The 19388-nt window shown below is 32.9% G+C and overlaps 1 protein-coding gene across 1 annotated transcript; it reads left to right on the top strand.

Annotated features, from left to right (window-relative positions):
- Nucleotides 1–1430: 1430 nt before the first annotated feature.
- On the top strand, nt 1431–6294 carry LOC120083657 (uncharacterized). Its single transcript, XM_090316552.1, has 5 exons — nt 1431–1814; nt 2175–2651; nt 3397–3546; nt 3630–4060; nt 5474–6294. The coding sequence occupies exons 1-5, from the start codon at nt 1604–1606 to the stop codon at nt 6149–6151; spliced, it is 1947 nt and encodes a 648-aa protein (XP_090172678.1). The 5' UTR covers nt 1431–1603; the 3' UTR covers nt 6152–6294.
- Nucleotides 6295–19388: the final 13094 nt, after the last annotated feature.

Here is a 19388-nt window from a genome sequence, read left to right on the forward strand (position 1 = left end):
ATTTTATAAAAGATGAAAAAATATTTGAATTCAAAATTCGAAAATTGCAATTATTTTATTTTATAAAGGAAGGAAAAATATATAATTGTGTAAGGGTTTTTCTTTTCAATATTGTTCTTAATATTATTAAACTCTTAATTTATTTTGAATGTATTAAGTTTGTTTCATTGAAAGAAAGTTAAAATTTGTTAGCCTGAAGCGAATTTGTCATTATCTTAACATTTTAATTAACAGACAAGCTAACATGAACATGCCATTTAGACATCCAAATTTAGAGAAAATAGTTTCTAATGATTGGTGGACTGAATCTTGCAGTTAATGATATTGAGTTTCAGGTGCCAATTAACCTCTCAACTAATCTTCTGTCTACAAAGGTTAATAAAATAATATTTAATGAAAATTTTTTTATTAACAATTTTATTTTCATTTTTTTAAAAAGAGATACCATGTCGATTGGTAAGTGCATGAAAGCATCTCAACTAAGTTAACACATTTGTAACACCTTCATTGTATCCACTATCCAAATTTCATAAATCAACAAAAGTAGGGGCACAGAGGAAGAAAAGGAGTGGAGGAAAGCCCAAAGACACAGCTGGAAGGAATAATTTTTCATTTGAAGGAACAAGTTGAAAAGAGTTCTAGTACATTTAGGTTAAAATTAAAGGTGATTATTTTAAATGGTAAAACTACTAAAAAAATTTTCAAATATAACAAAATATTACTATTTATTACTATAGACAAAGATATTAATAGAGTCTATCAGTACTTATCATTGATAGATAATAAAAATTTGTTATATTTATAAATAAATTGATTTATTTTTCTATGTTTAAAAAGGGCTTAGCGACCGGTTTATTAGAGAGTACCAAATTTAAATTGACTAAAAATACTAGCAACCATGTTTATTTATTGTTGTTGTTATTATTATTATCATTGTTATTATTATTGACTTGGCTCCAAAAAGAGCCAGCTAGCAAGATTAAGTTAACTTCGTTGACTTTCCATTTCCATAATGTTGACTGTTATAGTAGGATTCAATAATCCTGGGAGATTCATCAGTCTCGAAGTGTTTTTTTTTTTTTATTAAAAATAAAATAATTGTCACGCTTATCTAAATTTTAATATAGGGAAATTCATTTTCTAATTTGCAAACAATGAAATTAGCTCTTAAATCGATCTGAGTTCAATTAAAAAAGTTTTTTTTTTAAAAAAAAAATTCACTAAATCGTCCATTTAAAGTTTGTTACATGAAAAAATTACATTTTTTAAAGAAGAAATTACACATATATATACAAATATATGTTGTATGATTAGTTGGACTGAAAGAATAGAAAAACATTTCAAAATACATTCAAGTACTACTCGTAATTTATATCTTGCTCTTCGTAGCTAGCGTTATCAGAGAAGTGAATGAAGTAATCCAATTTATCACATGCATAAAATGATTTGTATACATATATTTGTATATTGCTCACTTTTTTTTTTCTGGGGAGAAAACACTTCCCATTCAATTTATTCAAACTATTAGTGAGAGTTTATTTAGTGGCCAATATCAATCTCAAATAGAAGGCCATCTATCAATCTCCATTTTAAAGCAAAGAAGATGCCATCGACTCACAAGCCACCTTCTTCTTCTCCTTCTTCTCCTTCTTCTTCTTCCAATAAGCCAACCCTTCTCCCTCATGACCACAAGTCTGTTCGGGAGCCAGGGGATGAGGAAAATCAGCACCAACTTGATATTAGCAGTAAAACGCCAGAACCCAAGAATGATTTTAGTTGGGCTAGGTCCAAATTTCCCAGCTTCAGCTTTTCTTGTAACTGTTCTCTCTCTCTCTCTTTTCCCTTTTCTTTTTTCTGTTCATATTTCGCAGCTACCATGTTGAATCATCTTGTGAAGCGCCCCTTTCACACTTCAACCCCTTTTTCTTTCATTTATATATTATGAAATCAACAAATAAAGATAATTAAAAAACTACAACGGTAGATAATCGACATTAGAATTTACGTGAGTGACTAACATTATATTACAGATTAGAGACGTCTTTATAGTCAAGAATTTATATAGTGTACTTAATCAAAGATAACATAAATATGGAAAATATGAATACAAGACATTCCAACGATATATAGAATAATAATATTATGAATAAGGTAAAAAGTTGTTTGTTGATTAGGGTTAAGAATGGAGAATCGTTCACTACGTGTTATGATGCATCAAGCTGCATTAAAAGGGGACTGGAAGAGTGCAAAGCAAATGGAAATGATGCATCCAGGAGCCTTAAGAATGGTGATAAGCGACAGATCTGAAACCGCTCTTCACATAGCCACGAGAGTTAAGAGGGCTGGTTTCGTCGAGAAGTTAGTCGATCGGCTGGACGAGCACGACTTGGCGTCCAAAAACAAATATGGAAACACAGCCCTTTGCATTGCGGCTGCATCTGGCGCTGTGGATATTGCCAAGTTACTGGTGCGTAAATATAAAGCTTTGCCTATCATTCGTGGCTCTGGAAATACAACTCCTGTTTTGATTGCTGCAAGATACAAACACAAGGATATGGTTTCTTATCTCCTCCCCGAAACTCCCGTCTATGCGTTGTCAATTCAAGAGCAACTGGAGCTTCTTCTTGGTGCTATTTCAGCTGATTATTATGGTCATTTATAATTCTCTTCCTTCAATATCATTACTTTTTTGTTCTTTCTGCTAATTAATATTGATAGTTTTTTCCTTTTCTAAAAAATTAGTGTATTTTATATGGCTAGTGATTGAATGGAAATTTATAAAATATGCGATAATTAAGAAAAAATAGTTATATTTTTAATTATTATTTTCTTTTTAATGTAGTGCAACCAGACAAACTTGATTTTATTTACAAGCATTTTTAATTTAGGGGCACTATGTTGATAACCAAAATCTTTAGATGTTTGGAATTTCATATGTTTGATATCTTTAGATAACTATGTTTGTTTTGTAGGAATACTTTTGCAAATATTTAGGAATACTTGGATAATTGTATTTGTTTTATAAAGTTTTTACTTGCTTAAATTTACATATTCTTCTAAGAGTGTCCTTATAGCTATTCATTAATTTATAATTAATTTGAGGAAAATTATTTCAAAATGACAAAACTGTTGAAAATTTACAAAATATAACAAATTTTTAGAATCTATTAGTTATAGATACTGATGAACTTCTATCGGTATCTATCAATGTCTTTGATAGATTTTGAAATTTTGCTAGATTTTATAAATATTTCGATTTATTTTTCTATATTTGAAAACCACGTTTAATTTAATATAATTTGAATTTATATAGTATAGCATATTTTTAAACTTCACCTTGTGATATTAATAATCACTCCTTTGGTAGGTAATTTAACCGTGTTTTATTTTTGCCAGATATAGCTTTGCTGATTCTAGAATGGAACGAGATAATAACACTACAACGGGACTTCAATAATGAGACGCCCTTACATATAATGGCTCGGAAGTCCGGTGCGATTGGGAAGAAAAATGAACCAACCATGTGGGAATCATATATTAATAAATGTAAGCTTAGTTTTTTGTATTAAAAATTTTAACTTTATACAAATTATATATATTTATTTTGATAAATTCATGATAATGTTTAGGGTTCAAGCAAAAGAAAATGATGCAAATACAAGCTTATAAAATGGTGGAGCTGATGTGGCGTGTTGTTCTGGATGTAATTCCAGAAACTGAGTTGTTGGATTTCATGATGAATCCATCAAGTATGTTACATGAAGCAGCAAGAGTTGGAAATGTTGAATTTTTGAAAGTGTTAACAAATGAATATCCTGATCTTGCATGGAACGTGGATGGTGGGAGGAAGAGTATATTTCACGTAGCGGTTGAGAATAGACAAGAGAGTGTTTTTGGTTTAATTTATGAAATGAGTGAGTTTTTGGATTACTTACCTTATTATTTTGACGAGGAAAACATGAGTTTGCTCGAATTAGCAGCCAAAATGGCAGATCCAAGTCATCTTAATCGAGTTTCAGGAGCAGCCTTTCAAATGCATCGAGAGCTTCTATGGTTTAAGGTACTTTTTTTTTTCTCCATACTTGATGGATTATTAAATTTGAACAAATCTTCTCAAATATATTTTACTTGTAAAAAGTCGTGCTAATTAATTGTGTAAACTCAAATATTCAAGACTAAATTATCAAAGTGACCTTCAGCTTTATACTTTGGGTAAAAAAATACCTTTAAAATTAAAAAAAAAAAAGACTTCAAAATTATCCTTCTAGTTAGTTTTGGATGAAAATTGTTAGTGTTTTATTTAAAAAATACCCATGAACTTTTAAAAGTATTGAAACTAGTGTTAAGCTTAAAATTGTTCAAAAGTATCTTTACTGTTAGTATATGAACAAAAACACTTAATGTCTTGTTACAAAAAGAATTCTAAAATTAAAAAAAAAAAAATCAAGATGCTACTATAGTGATTAATTTGTTTTAAGTTTTCTTGAGTTTGAAAAAACTAAATTTAAAATAAATTATATAGATGTCTTCATTTTTTTTTTCATATAAATACTCTCATTTTTTTTTTTTTATATATTTATCCCGTTCTTATATGCTATTTTCTTAGCAACCAAAGTAGAACTAAGACTTTAAGTATTCGACAATTATTCATTTTCTTCTCATTATAATTTATATATCTTAATTGAAATGGGTAGATTTATTATTTATTACTTTTTTATTTTTATTTTTTTGAGATAAAAAATTTCAAACAGTTAACAAAAACGGGAGTAAGAGGATTTGAAGAAGAGAAATGAGAGAAAACAAAGGAAAAATAGAGAAGTAAGGGAGTATTAACAATTTCTGTTCATATACTAATAGTAAGTTTTTTTTTTCATTCTTTTAATGTTTAAGGGTATTTTTGAAACTTTTGATAGTTTAAGGGTATTTTTGATATAGAACACTAATAGTTTTTATCCAAAACGATCAAGGGTATTTTTGAATTTTTTTTGGTAAGTTTAATTTAAGAATATTTTTTAAACTTTTGAAAGTTCGAGGGTATTTTTGACATAAAGTACAAAGTTTAGGATATTTTGTATAATTTAGTTTAAACAATTAAAAACATGTTATGGAGGGATTTGAGAAGGAAAAAAAAATGATTTTAATAATTTCAAATTATTGGTAAACATACCTCTACCTAGAGTTTTACTCAATTATCACAACTGAAGCATTTTTTTTCCGATATGGGAATTTATCTTCATAAAAGTATCACTAATTTTCTTCAAAATTGCTAAAACAATCACAAACGCAATTAAGTTTAGATTATGGTTTTAAAATGCCAAATGATAAGGATAATAGAACCTTCATATATCTAAAACAAAAAATGTTAAAAAAATATCTCCAGAAAATAAAAACACAAAATGTTAGCAATACCAAATTACAGTCTCTTTATAGTTTAAAGGCATGATTGTAACATAAATGAAGTGGTTGATCGAAGCAAGTGGAGAAGATCGTAGAGCTTACAATGAGAAGAACGAAAGGGAAGCTAAGTCCACGTGAATTGTTCACTCAAGAACATAAAGGCCTTGTGGAAGAAGGAGAAAAATGGATGAAGAAAACAGCAAATTCATGTATGTTGGTTGCAACTCTAATCACCACCGTAGTTTTTGCGGCAATCTTCACCGTACCAGGCGGATACAACAACGACAACAACATCAACAACCGTGGAGCCATCGAGAGCAACAACACAGGCAGTCCTCTATTTCTTTACAACAAATGGTTCACTGTTTTTGTGATATCAGATGCAACAGCTTTGATCTCATCTTCAACTGCAATACTATTGTTTTTGTCGATCCTCACATCACGTTGTGCAGAAGAAGATTTCCTTCTTTCGCTGCCATTAAAATTGGTGTTTGGACTTGGAACGCTCTTCCTATCAGTAGTTACTATGGTATTGGCTTTCAGTGCCACATTTTTTCTGTTCTATGGCAAAGATACAGCTTGGGTTCCATTGCTTGTTGCTGGAATGGCTATTCTTCCTGTTTATTGTTTTGGTGTTTTACAGTCTAAGCTTGGGGCTGATACATTAGTAGCTTTACGAGCCACTTACTACTTGTATTTCAGGAATTCCAAGCCCATAATGTTTTTGTTGAAATGCCTTAAATCTCTTTACTGACCCTAGGGTTTAGAGTAGTGCGCTATATAAACTCTCTAACCCTAGAGGCGCCGTTTTGATGTAATTTTGAAAACATTCTCTCAAATAATATTGTTCTCCCTCTGCTCGTGGACGTAGCTAACACACTGTTAGTGAACCACGTATATCTGTGTGTCGATCTTCCCTATCTCTACGTTCTTTTTTTTGTATTCTTTAATTGTCGATTTCGCAACAAACTGGTATCAGAGCCTTGTTAGAGTTTTTTCGAAATTCCGCATGTGTTCGACAATTGAAGATGTCTGGCATGAACGTAAAGATCGACAAATTTACCGGGAGGAACAATTTTGGTTTATGGTAGATCAAGATGCAATCCCTGCTAAAGCAGCAGGGTATGTGGACGCCGCTGACGGGTAAGTCAAAGAAGGCTGCCGTGGATGACGAAAAGTGGCAGACTCTTGAGGAGAAGGCTCATTCGATGATCATGGTATGTTTGGCTGATGACGTCATCATCGAGGTCACAAATGAAGAAACTGTCGCTGGTCTTTGGTTGAAGTTGGAAAGTCTTTACATGACGAAATCTTTAACCAAGAAGTTGTTTCTGAAGAAATGTTTGTATCATCTACGTATGTAGGAAGGTACGTCTTTACGAGACCATCTTGATCAATTAAATAAAATTTTATTAGATCTGCATAATGTAGAGGTTAAGGTTGATGATGAGGATGCTGCCCTAATTCTGTTGACATCTTTGCCATTGTCGTATGAGACTTTCGTTGACTCGTATATTGGAGGGAAAGAAATCTAACCTTAGAAGGTACAAAGTCCATGTTGCTTATGAGAGAGGATCGTTAGAATGCAGGAAGTTCAGTTACAGAAAGTTTAGCATCTGGGTTAGCTGCTACAGGGAGTAAGGGACATAGGAATTCTGGTAAGCAGAAGTCAAACCAGAATAAAAAGTTTTCGAAGTCAAAGGGTTCAAGATTAGATGATATTTGTAACTACTGTAAAGAAAAGGGGCATTGGAATGTCCTAAGATAAAAAGGAATCAGGAAAAGAAGGAAAAGTGTGACAAAAGGGAAGCATCCGCCTCTGTTGCACAAGTTGAGATCGATTCTGAAGAAGTCGAGATCGATTCTGAAGGAGATCTAGCTTTAATTGTGAATGAACAGTCACATTCTGATGATGTGTAGGTTCCTGATTCTGGGGCATCTTATCATATGTGCCCAAATAGAGAGTGGTTCTCAACCTATCAGCAAATAGATAGAGGAAATGTTAGCATAGCTAATGGTGCTGTGTGCAAGATAGTTGGAATCGACTCAGTCAAAATATGAACACATAATCGTGCCTTCTACACTTTAAAAGAGGTTAGGCATGTTCCACTAATGAAGAAGACTTTGATATCCTTCAGTGTACACGATAGTAAGGGTTACAGTTTTGAAGGTAAAGGTGGAGTAATATATGTCTATAAGGGTTCTGAGGTAATTCTGAAAGGCATAAAATGTGGAACACTATATTTTCTGTTAGGTTCCACGATAACAGGTTATGCTGTTATTGCATCGTCGGTCATTCATAAGGATGATATGACTAAGTTATGACATAAGAGACTTGGTCATATGAGTGAAAAAGGGATGCAAATTCTGTCAAAAAGAGATCTTCTTTGTGGGCACAAGGTGCAGGATTTTGAATTTTGTGAACATTATGTATTTGGGAAGCTTCATCGCAGCAAGTTTCCAAGAGGTGTTCATCGTACAAAAGGGACACTTGATTATATTCATTCAGACTGTTGGGGACCTTCCAAAGTTGAATCTGTTGGAGGCAGTAGGTATTTTTTTTGTTTATAATTGATGATTACTCAAGAATGACTTGGGTTTTTATGATGAAACATAAAAGTGAAGCCTTCAAGAATTTCAAGCAGTGCAAGATAGTGATTGAAAATCAAACTGGGAAGAAGATCAAAAGGCTGTGAACTGATAATGGTCTAGAATTCTGTGGATCCGAATTTAATGAGTTCTGTAAAGCTGGGGGGATTGTTCGCCATCACACTGTTAGGAATACTCCACAGCAAAATGGGGTTGCAGAACGTATGAATCAGACGTTGTTGGAGAGAGCAAGATGCATGCTCTCTAATGCAGAGTTGGCTAGAAGGTTTTGGGCAGAAGCAGTAAATACATCATGTTATCTGATCAATCGTGGACCTCACACAGCTATTGATTGTAAAACACCTTACGAGTTGTGGTCTGGTAAGCCTGCAGATTGTTCTTTATTAAAAGTTTTTGGTTGTATTGTCTACTATCATGTTAATGAGTGTAAATTAGAACCGAGAGCTAAAAAGGGTATATTTGTGGGTTTTGGTGATGGAGTTAAGGGATATAGAGTCTGGTCAACTTCTGAGAATAGAGTCATACTTAGTAGGACTATGATATTTGATGAAAATTCCATGCTTAACTTAACTGTAAAACCTTTTGTGACGTCTACTGATGTGGGAGAAAATAGTAGTGTTGATAAGCAGGTAGAGATGTAATTCACTTCAGCTGTGAATGAATTACAACATCAAGGTGGAGAAGATCAACACGTTTCTATAGAAACTAATGTGCAACCACAAATTAATGTGCCTAGAACATCAGAAGTTGAATTTCCTAAGAATTCTAGATCACGAGTAGTTCAACCGAGCATAGCTCGTGATAGAGCTAGAAGAGTTGGTGTTGGACCTCCTGTGAGGTATGGTTTTGAAGATATGGTTACTTTTGTATTGCAGGTTGCTGAAGAGGTGGATCCTCATGAGCCATCCACCTATAGAGAAGCTGTGTCATGTGGTGAGTTTGCTAAATGTCTTGCTGCTATGGGGGATGAGATGAAATCTTTTGACAAAAATCAGACTTGGGAATTAGTTAAACAACCTAAGGAGAGAAAAATTTTCACTTGTAAATGGGTCTTCAAGAAAAAGGAGGGAATATCGCCTTCAGAGGGCATTAAATATAAAGCTCGAGTTGTTGCTAGAGGGTTCACACAAAGGGAAGGAGTTGATTATAATGAGATCTTCTCACCAGTAGTCAGACATACTTCTATCAGGGTGTTACTAGCTATAGTAGCACATCAAAATTTAGAACTTGAACAACAAGATGTGAAGACAACTTTATTACATGGAGAGTTGGAGAAAGAGATTATATGACCCAACCAGATGGGTTCTAGTTTCCAGGTAAAGAAGATTATGTTTTCAAGTTGAAGAAATCTTTGTATGGGTTAAGGCAGTCTCCAAGGCAGTAGTACAAACGATTTGACAGCTATATGATTGGACTTGGCTATAACAAGAGTCCGTATGATTGTTGTGAATATCACAACAAAGTTGATGATGGTTCGATGATTTATCTACTTTTATATGTAGATGATATGCTCATAGCTACAAAGTCCAAGTCTGATATTCTGAAATTAAAGAATCTTCTCAGTGCTGAGTTTGATATAAAGGATTTGGGTGCTGCTCAGAAAATTCTGGGTATGGAGATTTATAGGGACAGATATAAGAATAAGCTCTTCTTGTCACAGAAAGGACATATTTAGAAAATATTGTCCAGGTTTGGTATGGCATCAGCTAAGCCTATAGATACTCATAGTGCTGTAAATGCTCATTTGTCATCTGTGCTTTCATCACAGTCTGAAGCTGAGAAGGAGTACATGTCTCGAGTTCCTTATGTTAGTGCAGTGGAAAGTTTGATGTATGCTATGGTCTGTACTAGGCCTGATCTTGCCCATGGTGTTAGTGTTGTCAGCAAGTTCATGGGTCAACCTGGGAATGAGCATTGGCAAGCCGTTAAAAGGATTTTTCATTACCTTAGAGGTACATCTGATGTTGGTCTTGTTTATGGGAATTGCACAGAGTGTTTGGTGACCGGTTATTCTGACTATGCTGGAGATGTTGACAGTAAGAGGTCTATGACTGGCTATGTGTTCACTCTGGTTGGTTTTGTTGTTAGTTGGAAGGCAACCTTACAACCTACAGTTACTTTGTCTACTACTGAAGCAGAGTACATGGCCTTGACAGAAGCTGCTAAAGAGGGAATATGGCTGAGGGGGTTAGTTGGTGATCTTGGTTTGCATCATGACCAAGATATTGTATATTGTGATAGTTTGAGTGAAATATGCCTAGCTAAGGATCAAGTTCATCTTGAGAGAATTAAGCATATAGATGTAAGATATCACTTCTTAAGTGGTGAGCAGAGAGTTAAAGTGATGAAAATTGGTACTGCTGATAACCCTACTGATATGTTCACCAAACCGGTTCCACAAGGCAAGTTCCAACATTGTTTGGACTTGCTTAATGTTTTGAATTGTTAGTGGTCCCCTTTGTGGGACAATTTGAGGCATGAGGAAAAAGTCTGGGTACGTCTGGCGATATTGATTTATATTGCATTTTGGTACATCTGTTATATGGGAGAGAATTCAAGTCAAGGTGGAGATTTGTTGAAATGCTTTAAATCTGTTTGCTGACCCTAGGGTTTAGAGTAGTGCGCTATATAAACTCTCTAACCCTAGAGGTGTTGTTTTGATGTAATTTTGAAAATATTCTCTCAAATAATATTGTTCTCCCTCTGCCCGTGGACGTAGCTAACACACTGTTAGTGAACAACATATATCTGTGTATCGATCTTCCCTATCTTTACGTTCCTTTTTTTGTGTTCTTTAATTGTCGATTTCGCAACAGTTTTAATCGTCTCTCAAATCATTTGCCCTTCCAAGAAATTGAAGAAGCTTTGACTCAAATACCTCAATTTTTTATTTGTTTAGAACCAACTTTGTGAGGTAAACAGTTAGCTAGTATGCTCTATAAATATCTCTGATCTTTAAAACAAAACAGAGAGTTATCATCATTTTTCCTAGTTTACTTTAAACAACAAAAAACTGTATGCAATCTTCATCAGTAAAAGAACTTGGATCTTCCTGTGGACGTAGGAAATCTTGTCGAACCATGTAAACACTGTGTTTCATCTTCTTGCCTTATCTTTCTTGTTCATATGATTATTTTTTTACTGCAAGTCGTGCGCCATTCATTCACCATTCAAATCGCATCAAATAATCAAAGCATCGAGTTCAATCTTGCATCGATCTTCGCTATCGAATTGCATCGAGTTGATCGTTTTCACCTTCGAGTCACACCGAGTATCGTTCAAGAATCATCGAGTAAGATCGAGTATTAGTTCAATTGTCATCGAGTTCCATCGAGGATTTAACAGAGACTCGTAAGAAGAAGAAAGGGAATTATCGAGCATCGAGTAGGAAGACGTCGAACATCAAGTTTCGAGTATCAAAGATTTAGTAGAATATTTCTAAGCCTTTTGTTCATATTTCTAGCGTTGATCTTGAGTATTTGGGCCTAGTGAAGAGTGGTTAACCCAACAAAAATAAATTATTAATTCATGAAGTAGAGATGTATTGTATATTCAAATATTCCTATAAAGCTATCTTTTGCTGGGCGGAATTAAAGAATCTTTAGTGCACAATTCAATGTTATTTCTTTATTGGCTTTGTTTGCATTTTGTTGCCCTGTCTTTGCTTGTGCTTTGTTGCTTTGATGCCTTGATCCCGGACTGTGGGATCTTCCTTATTGTTGTATAATAATATCATCTATTCTAAAACAAAAATATTTATTAGAAATTATATAAATTCATTCTTTAATGAAATTGAAAAAACAAAACTTTCATTTAATCACAATCAAGTCCATTTCGTATACCACTGTGGAGGCAAACCGGCGTTTGTCACATATATAATCGTGATTCAATCTTCAATGATCACGACACCAAATATACACAATGACATGAATCAAGTGTGGAAAAGTAGCATCGAAACTATAGGTAATGTGATCTAAACATGTCTATTCATAGCTAGTCCAACATTATTCGAAAGGGATCAAACTTTACTCTTTTTAAACTTATATTAAACTATAATTAGAAAGAAAGTCTTTCAGAGTAGCACAAAAATTAATCTTTTTTTTATTATGCAGAAAAGCTTAAACTTTATGTCTACTTTAACTAGACACAACTTCTCATTAAATTGATCTACCATAAATTTCACACTTGTATGAGCATCATTCTTGTAAAAAATTGTATGAAATTTCTTAATGAGAGGATCCACAATGATGGAGTTGTATTCTTTTAGACACAAGAAGAAATTACTCTAAACTTTCTTTAACAACTAAAGCTTATAGTTCTCATAAAAATATTGTTGTTCAATATGTAAAATAAATTTGTCCAGACAACTTAATGACAAGACTTTAAATCAAAATTTATTGTCATATAAATGCTATGATCCATGAACTTTAATGTGAAAAACTTTACAATTGGTCCTATAGTTGTACCTTTCACCATTGGTCCTATAGTCTTAAATGCGAAAAACTTTACAATTAGTCCTATAGTCGTACCTTTCACAATTGGTCCTATAGTCTTAAACGCGAAAAACGTTATAGTTGATCCTGTAGTCTTAAATGCTGATCTTATTGGCAACTCATATGATCAGAATCAAAATTGTCTTATGAATCTTTAGTTTATCTAATTTTCATGAGAGAACATGTATCTTTTGTTAAGTACCTACCATTTAGAGTTATCAAAATATAGTCGTCTTTCATTTTTATAATAGTACTGAATTAGAAGCATGTAGATTCTAAACATGAAATACTTCATTTCTTTACTCAAGGGACCATGAGTTTATCTCTTCTAATAATGCTTAAATATTATGAATTACATAACCTTTATGCTTTAATCTTGAAAGTCTTTGACATAATCTTGATGCTTTAATCTCAATGTTACTAGAAATTGATATGACAATATCATTTCCCAGATATGAAAGGTATGTCCATATAAACTTTTCTTCATCTTATAGCATATCCTTACTATGTCATAGACATATCACGCTAAGTGTCACATCCTGCTTCAAGTTACCCTACTAAGCCTAGGACGTGCCATGATGACAATAGATTCCCGCTTAGATATGGAAGCCATTGTCAAACTCTATGTACATTTTTTTTTAAAAAAAAAAGTGATCGGCAAAACCTTTCATTGCAAACACCATTAGAATTAAATTTTTCGAAATTGAATTCTATAAAATTTTCGATGGAGTTTCCCATAAATATCAGATAGAACTACACCTAAAAAGTGTTGGATAGATGCCTTAAATCCCGTAGGTTTCGTATTTTATAAATTTTTGTACATGAATTATTTATTTAACAAAATAAGAAGTTAAATAAACTAAGATCCAAGATTATTTTATATAACTCAAACATGTATGTAGTTGGACATATAGGTGGATCATGTTTAAGTAATAACCTAAATGGTTGGTAGTATATGGATAAGGTTAAGTACCTTATCCTGGTGACACTATGGATATGATCCACTTTGTAATTGTTACAATAGTTGTAAAGTTTTACAAACGATGTGATCGTAATCGTTCATGTGGAGATATGTGAGTAGGGGTATCCTATACAAATAGTTTGTATAAGACTGGACCGCGAAATGTTAAGTCTCTCTTTATAACATCATTACTTGAAGAGATTAAAATTTCAATAGGATGACCATAGGTAACTCGACCTTAATCCTGAGTGAGTTATGAACTCAAATCTATGAGGTCGATCCTATAATTTGTATGAGTGAGAGTTCTCAGATTCTCCGACTTAATATGCCTACCATTTTGAGGATTTGCTTGAGTAGAGAGTTGGGAACATAACTACATAAGATGTAATTCACTTCTTCCCGACTTTAGGATAAGTAAATGAATTGCTATCTAAATAGCTGATTCTAAGTCTTGAACAATGAGGTTTCACTCTCTCATTGGCCCAAAAAGGATTGGTTTATAATTGAACTATAAACTATTTGTTCATTAGATGAATCAGTGGTACTTAAGGAGTTAGATGTAATTATAAGGGTAAAATGATGATTTGACCTCAACTATAATTACGGACAATTCATGAAGAGTCGACTTACTGTTGATTGATTATATCCACAGACACATAAATGAATCTATAATGCGAAGAGTGCAATTGTAGATCTTTAGTAGAGTGACATGTAGTTAATGAATATTGATTAACTTAATTAAAGAGTTTAACTAATTATCATATCATTGGAGCTTCTAACATATAGGTCCACAAGGTCTCCCCTTACCAGCTCATTAAGAGTAAAAATAAGTATCAATTAGTTTTGAATTAATTTGAATTGTTCAAATTAAATCAGAGAATTAATTGTATAAGATACAATTAATATAATGTATATAGGTACATTATATTATAAAGTTAATTTTGAATAAAATTAAAAAATTATACTTTATAATATGAGAAATATAAATATTTGAATAAGATTCAAATATTATTTATGTGACTCAGATTCATATAAAATTATAGGTTAAATTGATATGAATGAGATTAGCATTAAAACTATAAGTTATGTTAGAGGATGTGATTTGAATATTATTCAAATAATATTAAATATGTGATATTTAATGGTTGATTAATTAAATGTTAGTTAATTAACATTATCAATTTATTTATATAATGTTAGTTGGTTTTCATATATATATATATATGTATGTATGTATGTATATATATATATATGTATATATGTATATCTATATATATATATGTATATATGTATGTATATATATATATATATGTGTATATGTATGTATATATATATATGTATATATGTATGTATATATATATATATGTGTGTGTATATGTATGTATATATATATGTATGTATATATGTATGTACGTATATGTATATGTATGTATGTATATGTATATATGTATGTATGTATATGTATGTATTAATTAATAAAATACATAATAACCCTCACATCCTATGGAAGGGAGTTATAACTCCCCTCCCTCCACATCCTTTTGTGAGATATAATAAATAAAAAGGAAGAGGATTGTAGAGATGTTGGTTTTCTATGATTTTAGAATTATCTCAACAAAATTTCTCTCAAGATTTGTTCTCTAAAAAATCACTCTTCCGTACCAAAACAAGGAGACCACTCTTCCTTCATGCTTATTCCAGAGAATAGCAAGGCAATCTAGTGTTTGTGTTTAGAGGAATTTTTTGTTGCTGTTCATTTGGTTCGTGGAAGAAGTTTGTGTAGAGAAGTACAACCGTTTGTGACATGTAGAAAGGATTTACGTGAGGAAGAAAGATCTAAAAGGATAAGTTCTTTTCTTCCTTTCTCCTCTTTAGAAGCATGCCATAAGTACATGTTTTGAAGGGGGGATCAAATCCCGAGTGGAAGCGTTAGGATCGCCTTGCACTTGTTTTTCCATTTTATAAGAAACAAAACAGTAACTAAACAGAATAGTTGTAAAACCCGAACCTTACTTTCCCTTTTTAAATATATTTATTGTTGAGTTTAGTAAAGTAAAGGGGTTAAATATTTAAGTTAGATTGGAATTGTGGGAATTGGGTAAAGGATAAGTTTTGAAAAAGGAAAATGTTTAAGTATGGGAAACTTGGCTCTCGTGTACTTATCAAACTAGCCTTGCAAAAAGAAATTTTGGCTAAGTGTTGGTCGTGAAAAGTGGTGGCTGAGCATCGAGTAAGCATAAGGCAAGTATCGATGCCATCAGCATTGAGTATGAGCAATGGAGGAAGGGTCGAGCATCGAGTGTGAGCGATCAACGAAGGATCATGCATCGAGTAAGCCATCGAGCATCGACTATTCCATCGAGCATTAAGTCTTTCCATCGAGTATTCACCGGAATACCATTGAAATGTCCATCGAATAATTACCCATTTCCATTGAGTTTTTCCATCGAGGATCGAGTTTGCTTGAAACATTCAGCTTTAAATCTTTCTTTTATTTATCCAAACAGATGGCTTAATCTGGGTCCTTAATCTCCACTAGTGGGTGAGATGGCTTAAGGAGATTTCATGCAAAAAGGGCTAGGTGGTAGTATAAAAGAGAAGAGAACTTCAAGAGCTCGTTTTAGACGATTCCTTCAAGCAAATCAAATGGAAATCAAACGATCTTAGCACTTTGGAAAACTCTGTGAGTCTAGTTTCCGAAATCGAGCCGCTAGAAGGAAGTTCTCACCGGAATGAAGGCTGGAGAAGGAAGGAAGAGGCGAAGGTTCGTTTTCGGGCGATTCCAGGCACTCGACGAAGAATCTTAGATCTAGGCCGAACCATATGGAATTTCAAGCTGAATATTTAAAGTTATTGTTATCACAATTACAAGAAGTTCGTAGAAGGAACATTTGCAAGATAAGGTCTGGGGTTTAAGTTACATATTTTGGAAATTAAACTTACAATTTTTGAACAAGCAGGGAGTTTGTGGTTTAGGGCCATTCAGAAAGATTTAAAGCCCCAAATCAAACCCAAGGAGTTTTATATTGAAAATTTGAGGTAACATTGCTAACACAATTATGAACATGTTTGAAAAAGGAACTTTCACAAAATGAGTTTTGGTTTTCAAGTTATTGACGTTAGAAGCTGAATCTGGAATTTGTTGGACGAACAGACAATTTTTTACTAAGTGTGAGCTTGGTTTAAAAAGAGTAGTCTCAAAAGGGAGACCAAAGTAATAGCTAAAATTCTTATTCTTATGTGTAGGAGCAACGTCCATTGGGGAAGCCCACCAAGCCTAAGAAAAACAAGCCTAAATACCCGTGAGTGACTAAATGTCTTAAAAAATTTATATATAAAGTCATGCGTTCCAAATGAATTTCATGCTAAGGTTTATGGGTTTTCCAAGCAACTAAAGTCTATACCTATGATTTTAAGGATTTCATAGTATTTCTTAAGCATGATGTTTTAAGCTATTTAAATAAGTTTAACTAATTCTAGCGTATGTCAAGGTCGAATGCTAAAGTCTTGTAAAAGCTAAATGTTTATATTTTGTGAAGCATGCGTGTTGAATTGTGACAATGCTCTTATGGTAAAAGCTAGGTAAATGCTATGCCTAAAGCTTTATTTACACCTGTTTTCTATGAATGGTACGATTTTAGTAAGCTAGATGCCGAAGGTATAGAATGTATCCGAGGTAGTACCTGAGGTGTTGACGGTACTTAGTATACTCCACGTGCATGTAGGTAGTTCAGTATGATAGACTAAAGTATGGGTCTCTTGGCCACAGTCATTATAATGGGACCGAAGCATGGGTCTCAACCATGAATGGATGTTGGGAGCTTGAGCTATGAACGCTCGTTTTCAACTAACGTTTGATAATATGTACGATTATGATGCTATGTTTAATGTATGTTACAACGTAAATTGCTTGAGATTATTTCCAGCATGTTTACATGTTTAATATAATATGCGTATGAAAGGCTTGAGACGAACTGATTTTTTATGAGTCACTCCATGGGCAACCAGCTCACCGTTTTCAAATATTTTCCTTTTTTCCAGGTAGTGGTCAGATTCCCCGAGGTTGAACCCACTGTTGCTTGCCACTCAGGACTTGGCTAGGAAGGAGGAAGATTAGGTTAAGCTTGTAATTAATGTACACATGTTTTTTAGAGAAGTTTGAGACTAGTGGATTTAATTTTTGGGACCCATGTATTTGTTCTTGTGTTGTTTTAATGGACGTATGTTTTGTCGTCATTTCTGATATACAACTAAGTTGCTTTTACTGGTTAAAGTCATAGTTTATTGTGCTGCTAAGTCGTATTTACATAACAATTTTTTAAGTAGGTTTTATTGATAAGTTGGCAGTAAGTGCTGGCAAGTAGGTCGGTAATTGCTGTCATCATATCCCCTTACGATTTAAGAGGGTAAACTAAGAGGGGGTGTGACAATAGTAATAAGATAAACATTATATTAAGCATGCATTAAGAAGGAGTAGCAAAAAGGAAGAATGATTCTTACCTTTCTAGTCTCTCGAGTCTTTCAAGATTACTCCTTTTCCCCACACGAACGTCTTCTCAGAGATCATCAACACTACAACATTACCTTGTTATTCTCTAAGAATTCTAAGAGTTGGATGAGTGGTCTCCAACCCTTGAAAGAGGAAAAGATAGAGGGATTGTAGAGAAAGTGTAGTGAGATTAATTTGGTGGCTAGGATTTGTTTTTCTAAAAACCAATTCTCTTCTTTAAAAGAGTGCTTACCCTAAATGGGCTAATAAGGAGAACTTATATAGAGAAGGGTTTTACCCTTTCTCCAAGTAATTTCCTCTTTACCCTTGATGTCAATTAATTAAATAACACCTTATCTAATTAATTGACACATTAATTAAATAACTACATATTAAATCTAATTTAATATGTATAGTTAATTAATTAATATATATAAACATCACATGTTTACATGCTTCCACCTTTCTATCATTTCTTAATCAATTAACTACCCATTAATTAACCAATTTAGTAACTATAATAAATCATATTTAATATAGAGTTAATTGATACGTAAATATCACATCTTTATATGTATATTTCTCTTTGGAATCCAATTCATATAAATCTAATATTTGAATCTCATTCAAATATGGACTAGTTGCAAAAATAGAATTCAAACCCAAAATAATAGAATATGTAGTACAAGGATAAAATAATTGCATATATAGATCAAAAAATGGTAAAAGACTAAAAACCCATGCCTAGCTACCATTTTGTTCGCTTCTTCCCGGTTTTCTCAAATTAAAAGCTATCATTGATAGCAGCTATTAGTGATAACCACTGATAGCTACTATTAGTGATAACCACTGATAGCTGCTATCAGCTACTATCGCTGATAGCTTCTATCAATTGCTATCGATGATAGTTGCTATCAGCGATAGCTTTCAATTTGAGAAAAATTAATACAATATTGAAATATTAGCTTTTAATTTGCTATCAATTATTAGTAGCTATCATTGATTCACTTTTATCAATTGGAATCAACGTTGAAATATTACTACTTAAGGCTATCAGTGGCTATCAATGATAGATTTATAAATAGTGATCAACTTTGAAAGAAGACCAACAACTTTGATTACCATAGTAGTTATCACTAATAATCTTTTATCATGGCTATCACTAATAGTAGCTATCAGTCGTTATCACTGATAGACTTTTATAAATTAGAATCAACCTTGAAATATTAATACTTAAGGCTATCAATGATAGACTTCTATAACTGGTTATCACCTTTGAAAGAAACTCGATATATAGATATCACCTAAGTTTTATCACCGATATTACTAGTTTGTGATAGCTTCTTTCACTGATAACATCACTAATAAGATGCTATCAATAATCTCACTTATATCATACTATCAGTGATAGTTCTCTATCACCGATAGCGTGCTATCA

This window comes from Benincasa hispida, chromosome 8 (genome assembly GCF_027475165.1).
Source record: "Benincasa hispida cultivar pf3 chromosome 8, pf3_genome.v1.1, whole genome shotgun sequence".
Lineage (NCBI taxonomy): Eukaryota > Viridiplantae > Streptophyta > Magnoliopsida > Cucurbitales > Cucurbitaceae > Benincasa > Benincasa hispida.

Bases quoted from the DNA above. Each gene is read 5' to 3' on its own strand.
- LOC120083657 (XM_090316552.1), top strand. From the start codon at position 1,604: ATGCCATCGACTCACAAGCCACCTTCTTCTTCTCCTTCTTCTCCTTCT. The intron at 2,652-3,396 runs GTCATTTATAAT...TATTTTTGCCAG, and splicing joins TATTTCAGCTGATTATTATG to ATATAGCTTTGCTGATTCTA. The intron at 4,061-5,473 runs GTACTTTTTTTT...GGTTGATCGAAG, and splicing joins GAGAGCTTCTATGGTTTAAG to CAAGTGGAGAAGATCGTAGA.